At 37.1% G+C, this 13,129-nt stretch overlaps 1 protein-coding gene across 2 annotated transcripts in view; it reads right to left on the bottom strand.

Moving 5' to 3' along the window:
• nsd3 (nuclear receptor binding SET domain protein 3) overlaps nucleotides 1-13,025 on the bottom strand; it is a 30,014-nt gene extending 16,989 nt beyond the window's left edge. For both annotated transcript variants that reach the window (XM_073829386.1, XM_073829387.1), the window contains exons 1-10: nucleotides 12,807-13,025; nucleotides 10,540-11,582; nucleotides 10,287-10,446; nucleotides 9,001-9,155; nucleotides 8,309-8,917; nucleotides 3,643-3,745; nucleotides 3,453-3,544; nucleotides 2,560-2,605; nucleotides 2,310-2,440; nucleotides 1,999-2,124 (exon numbers count right to left, since the gene is read on the bottom strand). In XM_073829386.1, coding sequence (XP_073685487.1) covers nucleotides 1,999-2,124; nucleotides 2,310-2,440; nucleotides 2,560-2,605; nucleotides 3,453-3,544; nucleotides 3,643-3,745; nucleotides 8,309-8,917; nucleotides 9,001-9,155; nucleotides 10,287-10,446; nucleotides 10,540-11,535 — 2,418 coding nt within the window. In that variant the 5' untranslated portion in view covers nucleotides 11,536-11,582; nucleotides 12,807-13,025. The remainder of the gene's footprint in view (nucleotides 1-1,998; nucleotides 2,125-2,309; nucleotides 2,441-2,559; nucleotides 2,606-3,452; nucleotides 3,545-3,642; nucleotides 3,746-8,308; nucleotides 8,918-9,000; nucleotides 9,156-10,286; nucleotides 10,447-10,539; nucleotides 11,583-12,806) is intronic.
• Nucleotides 13,026-13,129: the final 104 nt, after the last annotated feature.

Below are 13,129 nucleotides of genomic sequence, written 5' to 3'. Positions count from 1 at the left end.
CAGAATTGCGAGATGTAAACTGAAAATGTCAGAACTGACTTTTCAGAAATTCAGAACTGTGAGATGTAAACTCAGAAACATGAAAAAAAAAGTCTGAACTGTGAGATGTAAACTCAGAATCCTGAGGGAAAAAGTCAGAATTACAAGATGTAAAAAAATAAATAAATAAAATAAATTGAATTCTGTGTTTATATCTTGCAATACTGACTTTTTTTCTCTCAAAACAATTATCTTTTATAATTTTTATTCCACAACAGAATAAGTTTCCATTTACCAGAGCTATACAAGTTATCTTAAAAAAAAATCAATTCTCTATGGACAAAATGAATGGGATTTTTACTTCCAGGACCTTGCTGTTGGCTCTAATAAAATTGCCATCCAAAATATGTTTATGTTATGTTTGGAAGGGGGTTGGGTATAAATTGTGCTCAAGCAAACAGAGAAACGGGACAAAGTAATTTAGAAATAATCCAAGCAATTAATGCTAAGCCAAAGCGTGTTACGGACTCAGAATAACAAGTTACGTAAAATTTCGTAACCTAGTTAAATTCCCAGGAATCAGTTAAGAGGCACACAAAGATTTGAGTATTATGCCAACTTATTTTATTTCTCTACACAATATCCCAAGCCAATTTAAAATTCTGATATCGGCTAAAAATGTAAGCTATTTGTTGCTGCGTGTTATTTCAAGCCCACTATTAGAAGCAGCGTCTAAACACTGGATGAAGTCAGTTTCAAAATTCTTATTTAATTTTTTTGACATACTAGATTCAAATGTTTTTGGATGTATCTAATTTTTTGTCACTTCATAATTCAGAAAATACCTAGAACAGGCAGAAAACAATATATTTTTGCAATTTTGGCCAGAATAAAATGTTGTATATAATCAAGCAAATTATATATGAACAAATTCTCCCTCCTGAAAAACCTTCAGGATATAGACAAGAATAAAAATTTAAAGTTTGGTGTGTGTAAGTGCTACTGAATTGGAGATTGATGGCTCAGTGTAGGAGAAATAAACTTATTTTGAGGGAACGGCCTTTAAAAATCTATTGTAATTTAAATCTATTGACACAAATAGAGGAAGTGCTATAAAAGAAACACTTAACAGTGTCTTTTCTACGTTTTCTTTACACTAGTCTAAAAAAACACTTTTTAAATAACAAAATAGCCCAAAAGGGGTATGAAAAATAGGTGCATGAAAGTGTCTCCCCTTAAACATCAAATTTTGCCAGCGCAGGAATAAATACAATTAAAATATATATACAAATTTAAAATATTACTGATTTTTTTATTACAATTTTTGAACATTACTGTATGTAATGTCATTATATGGTCCATTCTACAGAATTGCTCCAAAGTCAGAGTTGGAAACGTCTTGGGGAAAAAAAATGTGTCTTTTCCCTAAAAAAATTGTGTGTATGCAAATTGTATAATATCCAAAGCACACATTTCTAGTAATTGTGCTGTTTATTCTCATTTTGAATTTTCAGAAAGTTTTCCCAAATTTGTCACTACCGAAACACAGTAACAATATATATTTTTAAAGGATATATATTGACCTATTAAGAATTTGCTTACATCTAGATTGCAAATATATATTTTTCTATTTTATTTAAAAAAAATTCAGAGGTAAATCCATAATTAAATTTAACAATATTTCAAGTGTACTTTATGAGATTTGTTGTATTTTGAATGCAATTTTTTTTGTAAAAGACAAAAAGTTGATCATACTGATTTCAAAGTTAAGGGTTCATTAGTTTGAGCATACATTAAACCTAAAACTATCATAACAACTGAAAGTACCCAATACATGATGATTTTATATGTATATTAAGCTTACAAATATTTTAAATATTATTGTGGCTTTCAATAGATAATAGAAAGATCTTAATAAACAAGATTTGACCATTTTAACTGGTGTTTTTTGGTTGTGGGACAGTAGTTTGCACCAATTCCCATATATAATGTTATATAAACAGCATTTATAAAGCTTACATGGCAGACTGTGTCCTTTTTTGAGGAACTTCCTCCTTGACGCGACAGGCTGGAGTCTACGGACTGTGCATCAGATCCGTCAGCATCTACTGTAGCGGGACTGTCTGAGCGCTTCCCAAATCCAGTCTGGAAGGAATGCAAATTAATGTGAAAATGTGACTTTACAAGCAGAGTCCATTTATCATTATCAAAGCCTTATAGACATTTCAAATCTGTCATAACAATTGTGTAACCCAATGAGGACTGTATCACTGGGGTGTTACTCAACAAATCCTGATGGTATTCTGCTGTAGTTTAGAGTGTAGTCTGACCTGTGGATCATTGAGGCCTCTGGAGTCGGAGTCAGAAGTGTCTCTGTACAGTGAGCTGGCCATCTCCACATCAGTAGATGCTCTGCTGCGTTTCTTCAGTGGTTTACATGAGTCTGAGATCTCACTGGCACCTACAGGAATCGAATAGCATTGACAGGGAGATACTGACCCATAAAATAATTTATGGGCTTATTAATGATTCAAAACATAACCCAAAAAATGAAGAAAACTAAGTAAATGTAAAAATCACCTTTTTGTGACCCTGTTTTGAAATCCATTTGAGGTGCTGCTTCAGCCTGTGGAAAAAAAACACATAAAAAGGCAACTTTATAATGTTTCTTTACTATGACCCCTAGACACAGACTAGATGTATTACGGTGTTACTTTAGCATCATTAAGATATTATTATAGTGTTTATTGTTATGAATTAGCTTTAATTTTTATATCTTCTGCTTTCATTTTAAATTTAGTTACCATTTTAATCATTTTGTTTTATTTGTGGACCCTAGACCACAAAACCACTCATAAGGGTTCATTTTTTGAAAATTGAGACTTCACTTGAAAGTTGAATAAAGAAGCTTTTTATTGATGTATGGTTTGTCAGAATAGGACAATATTTGGCCGAGATCAAAATATTGAGAAAATCGCCTTTAAAGTTGTCCAAATTAAGTTCTTAGCAATGCATATTACTAATAAAAAATTAAGGTTTGATATATTTATGGTAGGAAATTTACAAAATGCCTTCATGGAACATGATCTTTACTTAATATCCTAATGATTTTTGGCATAAAAGAAAAATCAATAATTTTGGCCTATAACAATGTATTATTGGCTATTGCTACAAACAAACCCATGAATTTTTCACAAGCAAGCATTCAGAACTGGCTTCTAAGATGAGAAACTGTGCTGTACAAATAGCATTTTGCACAAAGATATAATAACAGGTTTGCACAGTAATATGATTCGGATAATTCATTTAGTGAATCAGGTGCTAAAATTATGCAGGTGGTGAATGCAAATACATGCAGCGGGTTCAATTAATTCTTAGTGAATTCTGCCCAGAGAGTGAGCTAAGGGCTTGTTGCATTCATCACTGTTAAATTATTTAATACTATATTTTATTATTTTGTTTATGTGCTCTACCTGTTCTTTCTTCACTTTCTTTTTTGGCACTGGTTCCACACTCTTCTCTGAATCGGAACGGCTTCGCACAGACCGGCGCTGCTGCTTTCTCTCTGATAACAAACAGACACAGAGGTTTTCACAGATTTCAGTAATATATACTGTACTGCAATAGACATGAATACCTTTGCAAAAGGGAGTTTAACTATACCTGTGGATTGCTCTGCGCTCTCCTGGTCACTCCAGACTGAGGGTGACGCAGCTCGCTCTTCTTCACTGGAACATGTCTCTGCCTCTGCCTTATCACTGGAGCCCTTTGTGGGATAGATTGAGAAACATAAAAAAACCCTACCAACAGCTGGCAGACAGAAAAGGTTCAATTTCTTCTTAAGCGGCATGCATGAAGATAACGCAGAGCCCTAATTTTAGGTTAGCTAGCTGCAGGAGAGCTAGTAATTAACTGTAAGCAGTAAGCTATAATAGCTTAACATGTACATTAACAGCATTTCAACCAAACTAAATGCATTATAGAGGATAAATAACATTTTACAGCTTTTTTGGTGACATTAATTTAACCTAATATATACCCTGGTTTAAATGAGTCAGGCAGGAAAGCCATCTAATACTGGGATAATTTTGTGCAAAAGTACACATTTACAACATAATATTAAATATAATTCAATAAGTACTAGGGCTGCAACAACGAATCGATAAAATCGATAAAAATCGATTACTAAAAGCGTTGGCAACGAATTTCATAATCGATTCGTTGTGTCGCGCGACGCAGAGACATTTGGTTGTTATTATATATATTAAAAAAAAAATTGAGTGCAGAGCGGAGTGGACACATTCGGTCTCTCTCCCGCACTGATGCCAGCAGAGTTCGGCACCTCATAAGCTGTGTTTCCATCCAAAAATGCGAATTTAACTTATGCGCAAAACTGGAACATTTGAGCATAAAGCACCGTTTCTACATTATATATATATATATATATATATGCTGCCCCGATTTATATCAAACATGTTTGATATTTAAGCCTACTTTGGCTAGCGTACTTTCACAGCAGCCAATGCTCGATCGCAAAACAGCTGCTGTACGGGTCGTTGGATAGTGGAGATGGAGAAAACTACTTCTATAGTTTTTGTAACACTGTCTGTCTGTATAATGTGTCGAAAACATACCACAACCGTAAGGAGAAAGAGGAGCTCTGCTGAGGTGAAATCGTCTCAGTTTTGAATAGGGCTGTGACGGTGCTGGCACGTTGTTTTTTTTATATATAGCCTACACTTCAGTCAGCGAACAAGCAGCCTAAAAACGCTAAAATAAATCAAAGAAATAATATATTTAATTAAGAAAGTAGCCTAAGAGTATTAAATAGGCTATTAAACAAACATTCCTTGTAAAAATGTCCGACAGCTCATCAATTTTTGGCCGACTGAATTTCCAGTCCGACTGTCTTTCCAGTCCGACTGTCTTTTTTTCTCTTTCTCTTCCTCATTACACAGCTGCTGTTTTTAATAGCAAAGTGATTACATTTATTTTCGTTCCTTTAGTTTATAAAGTTAATTTATAGATATATTTGGAACACTTTTTGTTTGTTAAATTCAAGTTTTTGTTTTTTAAAGCTATACCTAGCAAACAGCGGCAGACAGATCAAAAGCCTGCTTAATTCATCGCGATTTAAATTAAAATCCATTGATATAAAAAACTTAAAACATATCACAATATTAGTTTAATCATTCAATCAAGATAATTCCAAAGTTTGTGCGGAGAGAAGCGCGCTTTGCAGGACATGGAGACACCAGTGCGATGTGGAATTTCTTTTTTGCTCATAAAGGTAAGAGTAATTTACCACCCGGGCCGGAACTGTAAAGGGTCTACCTTAGTTTGTGTGTACTAACAGTATCAACAAAATGTGCTCTTAAAGAAAACAAACAGAATACGCTTGATATCTTTGGTTTAAACAGGAGCGCTTCACAATAATTAACCGAGACCCAGGTAATTGCCTCACAAACACAATATCTATAGAAAGCTTTAAATTATTATTTTAATATAAAACGAAATAATTAAAATCGAAAACAAAACTCTTTCATTAGCTAATCCATAAAGATGCATTAGGCATTAATGAGCAGATGGCAGGATCGTCAATTTCATCTTTGCAACACTGAATCAGAAAATACTAGTTTATTAAGTAATTCGAATATTTTCTTAATTTTTGCCTTGACACATTCATGGTAATTACTTTTGCTGGGGCTTTGAGGCCAGTTTTGCGTGCATTTGAATGCGGAACTCTTCCAGCTGGTCGCTGCTGATGGCAGGACACTAAACACCGCCATGGCAGAATGAATGTAGCAGAAAGTTAGTCAAGTTATCCCGTTCCAGCGTGCAAAGTCACATGACTTTTTTAATGCGCACTGAGGAATTTAATTTGAGAGGCTTCTTGATGGGAAATGCAGCATGTACACCACAGCAATCTGCTGTCTTGACGGATAGTAATTTTAGTTTATTTAGTCTATATATTTGGCAGATGTAAAGCATACATGTGTATGTTTTTTGTGTTAGTCCATTTTTATTTTATTATTATTATTATAACAGTTCAAGGAGCAACATGTTCGTGCACTTTCTAAAGATTTTAGTTCTGTTTTTGAATAAAGGGTTGTAAATCCCTTGTTTTTTTTTTTATCCGATTCATCGATTAATCGAATAAATAATCGACAGATTAATCGATTATTAAAATAATCGTTAGTTGCAGCCCTAATAAGTACACCATTTACTAAATTTAGTAATGTTTGTACCATTGTAGTGTTTATTAATATATATAACATATTGAACAATGTCTTCTATTTCTTCTTAATTCTAAAAAAAAAAAGAAAAAAAAGAGAAATAGATAAAAAAAAATATGAATAGAAAAATGGCAAAAATGAAGTATGAAGTACTACTACTAATATATTACAAAGTATACTACACTTTCACAATAGTAAAACCAAGATTAATTTTCTTAAGGGAACTGTATTTGTATATACTTACTTTTTTTGTTTAGTTTTTATAACTGTACTGCCTTAATGGTTTGATGTTTTCTACTGTTTAAGAAAAAAAACGAAAAGCGAAAAGAGAAATCGCTCCAAAATCCTGATATGTAGCAAATCACGAACCAGCACTGAAGTCGGCGATCCGCACTTTGAAGTTCTGATCTAAAGCAAAAGATTTGCAATCTACTCTCTGAAGTTTCGATTTAGATTAAATGATTTGCGATTCATGCTCTGTGGTTCCACTCTAAAGCAAAAGATTTGCAAACCCACTCTGAAGTTTCGATCTAAATCAAATGATTCATGATCTACGCTCTGAAGTACCGATCTAAAGCAAAAGATTTGTGAACCCACTCTGAAGTTTCGATCTAAATCAAATGACTTGCGATCCACACTCTGAAGTACCGATTTAAATAAAAATATTTGCAATCCGTGCTCCGAAGTTCAGATTTAAATCAAATGATTTGCGATCCACTCTCTGAAGTTTCGATTTAGATTAAATGATTTGCGATTCATGCTCTGAGGTTCTGATCTAAAACAAAAGATTTGCGAACCCACTCCGAAGTTTTGATCTAAATCAAATGATTTGATATCTACGCTCTGAAGTTCTGATCTAAAGCAAAAGATTTGCAAACCCACTCTGAAGTTCCGATCTAAATGAAATGATTCGCAATCCGCACTCCGAAGTTCAGATTTAAACCAAATGGTTTGCGATCTACACTCTGCAGTTCAGATCTAAAGCATGAGATTTGCGAACCCACACTGAAGTTTCGATCTAAATTAAATGATTTGCGATCTACGCTCTAAAGTTCCATTCTAAAGCAAAAGATTTGCGAACCCACTCTGAAGTTCAGATTTAAAACTAATGATTTGTGATCCGCGCTCCAAAGTTCAGATTTAAATCAAATGGTTTGCGATCTACGCTTTGAAATTCCAATCTAAAGCAAAAGATTTGCGAACCCACTCTGAAGTTCCGATCTAAATCAAATAATTTGCGATCTACACTCTGAAGTTCCGATTTAAAGCAAATGATTCATGATCCATGCTCCAATGTTCAGATCTAAATCAAATAATTTGCGATCTACGCTCTTAAGTTCCGATTTAAAGCAAAATATTAGTAAACCCACTCTGAAGTTTTCATCTAAATCAAATGATTTGCGATCTATGCTCTGAAGTTCCAATCTAAAGCAAAAGATTTGTGATCCACGCTCCGAAGTTCTGATTTAAATCAAATGATTTGTTACCCACGCGCTGAACTTCCGATCTAAAGCAAATGATTTGTGAACCCACTCTGAAGTTCCGATGTAAATAAAATGATTCACGATCCGATCAGGACTCTGATCATTTGACTTAGATCGGAACTTTAAATGATCAGACTAGAGCGCTTCGAAACAGTGAATCATTTTGCGACACAATGGTTTAACTGATTTGAAGCTTTGAAAAGCTTTGTTTTACCAATCACTATGTGCTTTTTAAAATTGTTACAAGCGATGTTGAAATTCGAAAATGAATGTATCTTTAAATCTGATCGAAACTGAAATGTTCAAATGGCCCAGAAAGGTAGAAAAGACACTGATAAAATAGTCCATGGGACATCAGTGGTTCAACCAAAAGATCTTGGATTTCGTCAAAAAATACCTTAATTTGTGTTACAAAGATAAAAGGATTACTATTTTGGAACGAATGAGGGTGAGTAATTAATGACAGAATTCTTTTTTTGGGGTGAACTCTTTAAAATGCATTTTAAAAATGATGTTTCAAAGTTTCTTTGATTAAGCTTTTCGTTACAAAATGAAAGTGATCTATGCTGCCACTAAATTATTTACAATACCACATTCCCTCATTTTTACCTCAGGTGACTGAACCTGATGGCTTGGCCTCTCCTCACTCTCCGTCTTCTTAGGTAAGTCCAGCTTTTGCTTTGGGAGCTGCCAGTCGCATTTGATGATCTCCACGTTGAGTTTCTTCATAGTAATGGATTGTGGGAGAAGCTTGCGGGCTGCGGCGGTCTTCCAGGGTGTCCTGACCGGAGGTGGGGAGGGTTCCTTCGGGCGAGGGTCAGGTTTTGCAGGGCTGCCGGGTTCATCTCGGTCCATATCATCCTCTCCCTGATTGGGAGATGATGTTTCCCCGCTACTATTGATGCTGCACTGCCTCCGTGGCTGTTGCCGACGAGGTATAGGCTCGTCTTTTGCTCCAGCACTGCCTTTAGAGCGTCTCTGCTTGCGTTCGGGACGGTTTTTAACAGTCGCCCTAGGCGAGGTCACAGTCTCGGCAACAGGAGCAGGAGGAGCAGCAGGAGCAACAGTAGCAGCAGCAGCAACACTGGGTTCCTTGTCGATGTAGATGAAGGTATAGTTCTCGTTGCGTTCTTCGCGTGTCATCTGCAGAGCAGCTTCTGCGTGACCCACGCCCACTTCCCATTGGGCACGCTCCTTCTGGGACTGAGGCTTTAGCAACTTTAAATTAAATAAACCACAGAATTAGTAATCAGAAATATCGACAGAAAGATGGTCACCAAATTTAAAGAGGTACAGGATACCTTTTGCTTCTCAGTCGGGTTGGTTGCTTTCCGGAGTGTTTCTGCTTGCAACTCTTCAAACTGGCTCTCACCCTTGTACACCACAGTTCTCCTCTCATGGATCCAGGCTCTCTCAGGGACACTCCCAAAAAACTGCACATGGTATTCCTTTACACCTACCAGGATCCACGGAAGCAAGTTATTAGAAAAATTAATTTGAAGCAAGCCAGTAAAATGACCAACTAAAGGCTGGAATACACAGCCATACTTTTTCCAAAATTGCTCCCCAATTTGCAATCTGGGTGAGTTGATGTTAGTTTCCGAAAATCTATTCTGAGCTATTCTGTAGATTTCAGGCAATTGAAGTTGATGATGGACAAAGATTTTAGGACTCTTGATTGCAAACAACACATATATGAACACACATTGTTTTCATTTGTTCACCAGAATGGCGGACTACTAGTTTTGCACAAATTTGTTGAGTTAGAAATGATTTGAGAGTCTGGTACTCAATGATCTACAGAGCCTCTAAAGGCACATGGTGGTGGAAAAAAAATTTGGGGTGGGAGGAAATAATATTTTTCACATTTTTTGCGTTCCCCCGCAAAAGCTTTTGCATTCTTTCAAAACCAGTTGAGTTTGGACCAACACTTCTTGTTTACTTTACAGCTTGTAAGTTAGTGGTTAATGTTATTTTGAACTTGGACTCAAGTATAAAGAAATACAGTTAGTGCTTAGTTCAAGGCACGGTTTTGGGACATTAATATAGCTTAATGTACTAAAACAGTGACATTGGAGGTATAAATTCGGCATTAATAAATACTATTAATACTACAAACAATAATATTAATAAACGTATTAACATTACTATTAATAAATTAGATAGAATGCTTATTTAGGATATTTGGTCTTTTTTTTTTTTCAAAATACCATCTTTATTAAGCTGCGTTTTCTTTATGGGAGGAAAGCGCTTACCGTGCAATTTAGCGCTTTCTGTTCATATTCTAGGCTTATCTGCTATCCTGTATGTATAATTTATTAATAAACTGTACACAGAATTCAGCATTTTTAACGTGTTACTGTCATATTCTCAGCTATTCTGCTTGCCTGTATGCTTTATTAATAAGGTGTGTGCTGAATTTGGGGCTCCATAGTGATCCTCAGTCATTTAGTGTATGATGTCCAGTTTGTCCTCTGTAGATATTGTTAAAGCCAATAATGTGTGATGCCTAGTGTTTGAAAATCCGTTCTGTCGTGTAGAGTATTCCTGCCATAAAAATATGTACTTGTAGTAAAAAAAAAATTACCTCTTTTATTAAGACGTAAATGTACATTTGACTGAGGGTCTGATGACACCATGCACGGCCACCAAGGATACGTCCCAACCTTAGCCCAGACCAAGTCACCGATCTCATAATCTTGACAAGAGCCGGTGCTTGTGATGACCGAAGGAAAGTGTTTTTCAACCTAAACAAGAACACAAGAAGGTTCAACCAGAACACTTTTCCACATCTTCTGAAATGAAAAGGACTGTAAACATGTAAAAAATATTAAACTCACTTTCTGTTCCTTCAGTTCAGCTTTGGGGCTTTTGAGGGTTGAAGAAGGTAGCTCTTCTCTGCATACGACGTGACCTTCAGTGGGCTGCGCAGAGTTGTGAACCACCCCCGGCCGCTCCTCCACAGCTTTGCATGGCTGCTGGCTCTCCTCTTCTTGACCAGCGCCATGTCTGCTGCTTCTCTTTTTCCTCTTTTCCTTCTTCTGCTCATGTCTTCTCCTGGAAGCCTCGCCGGCCTGAAACTCTTGCAGCAGATCCCCGCACAGTGAGGACTCGAACAGCTCCCTGCCGTTCTGGTAGGTCTTAATGATCTTTATTTTGATCTCTGGGGAGCTGGTCTTTTTGGGAGTGTTGGTGGATTGTGCAATAGGGTTGGAGACGGCGCTTTCTTGAGGTGACATGAGGGGTGGCGAAGAGGGCAAGAGCAATGGAGGAGGGGGTGGCAATACTTGAGGCATTAGGTGAGAGGCAGGAGGTGGGTGATGGTGGTGAGGTAACAGTGGTGGGTTTTGTGGATGGTGTTGCTGCTGCTGCTGCTGATGGTGGTGGTGGTGATGGTGAGGAGGATGATGAGGCTGGTGGTGATGAAGGGGGTGAGGTGGAGGTGAGATGTGGCTTGGAGGCTTCTCCTGGACCACTGGTGGTCTCAATACTGTGCCTTCACCAAGCAGCAAACCATGATCCCCATAGTTTCGTATGGCGCCGTAGCCATTAGCTGAGCCGTTGGGGAACTGAGAGTACAAGGCAAACTTGGCCTGTTGCTCATAGGTACCTACGCCTGTCGGGTAGCCGTTTGTAATGACTGGGACGTCTTCAGCAGAGTAAGGAAAACCTGACTCCAAAGGAGACTCAAAGTTTTGCTGTCCTCCATCATCTCCTGGGTCACTGATGGCTTCATAGACATCCTCCTGTCTGATGTTAGCGGAGTCAATAAGTTGAGGGGGTTGCTGAATTGTGTTTCCCATGATCCCTTGCATGAAAGAGAAGGAGAAATCCATTGTTCTGCTCCAGCATCCTTAAGTTTCCCTTTTTCTTACAGGGCCTGCTGAGATATTAAGGAAAAACAGACATTTGTGAAAAAAATTCTCTCTGAAGAAAGCCTTATTTGTGTATAAAAAAAAAAAAAAAAAAAAAAAAGTCAAATGTGTGGTTAATAGTATGCACAAATGAGTTTGTGTGGTTTGCAGTGCTTCTGCAACACTGCAAATCTCCCTCCCGGGGGACGAATTAACTTTACTCCACTCCAAATTATGCCAACTCTTCCTGATTCTTGAGAGGAAACTTACATAGCCTTGTTGGATAACTTGGATGGCATATTCAGTGAGAATGAAGCATATTAAATGCTTTTTTCCTCATAAAACATTCCCTCTCTTTCTTATATGTAACAACAATGCATGCTTTACCTCAGTTTTTATTTATTTAAATAATCTTTTGAATTTTGAGTTTCTCTCCCTTTAATTAAAAGCATGGCTAGTCAAAACAGAAATATTTGCCATCAAAGCAGTGTTTATTTAGTCTATTTTGGTTGTTTTGTCTGTCCGGTAAGAAAAGATGTAAAACAAGCCGTTAAAGACTTTCATTTAGCAAACGAACCACATCAGTCAACGCCACAGAACAATAAACGACTGTTTCTAAACCAACTAAACTAAAACACTGTTTCATGTCAAAGAAACAAACCTGCAATGGCCAGCTGGCTAACATTAGCCTGCTAGCCTTTTCTGGATAACAAAACAGACCCGATGTATTCATATTATCACTTATAAACGTATACAATCAAATGAAAATGTTATATGGGCTACAAAAAACAAAACAAAATTAAGATCGTGTGTAACGCTAGTTTAAAACAGATCCTGTTTTCCCAACAGTCTTGTAAAGCGGAGCCGTGTAATGTCGCTGCATTATATGAAAGGCGGCATTAGCGGATGTGCTAATGTGTGTACACGGGGAAAACACCAACACACGTACTTCTAAGGTTTATCAGCAGGGAATGTTCCAAACAGACATTTTGTTTCATAATTGTATGTTTCTTGGTAGACTGCATCATGCGGAGAAGCTTAAAAACTGAAGAAGTGAATGCGAACATGCCAACATGGCTGCCCGTGCCCCTTTAAATCAAATTGGCCAGATTACATTTCCATCAGGAAAAGGTGTGATGAAAAGCATTGCTTTATTGTTATCCAAAACAGAAATACATGCAGCGCTTGTTTGGATTCAACGCGATATTATGAAACGAAGCATCGAAACAACGGTAGAATAAAAGCGTCTGTACCTTCAGCGTGTTCCATTCTAAACAAATACACCAAATAAACTGGATTCCCGCTGCAGTTAACATAAATATATCAACACAAAGACCTATGACTCCACGTTTCTTTCATCTAATCCGTTGTTTGGGGAAAAAATTGGACTAGATCAGTCGTATGTCGATCCCCATGATAGGATGTGTGGCTGTGGAATCGGGAGAGGCCCCGTTTTTTTGCGGGATGCTCCTGCAGACCCAGGGAAATTTGGCTCCCATATATTTTATTATAGCCGTCTCCCTCCCTCTAGCTGTAACAAAAGCCCCTCTGCTTAAGGCCTGTGTCTCAGCGCCAA

Source organism: Garra rufa, chromosome 23 (genome assembly GCF_049309525.1).
Source record: "Garra rufa chromosome 23, GarRuf1.0, whole genome shotgun sequence".
NCBI lineage: Eukaryota > Metazoa > Chordata > Actinopteri > Cypriniformes > Cyprinidae > Garra > Garra rufa.
The sequence above is the reverse complement of the archived record's forward strand: the minus strand, read 5'-3'. Positions and strand labels throughout refer to the sequence as shown.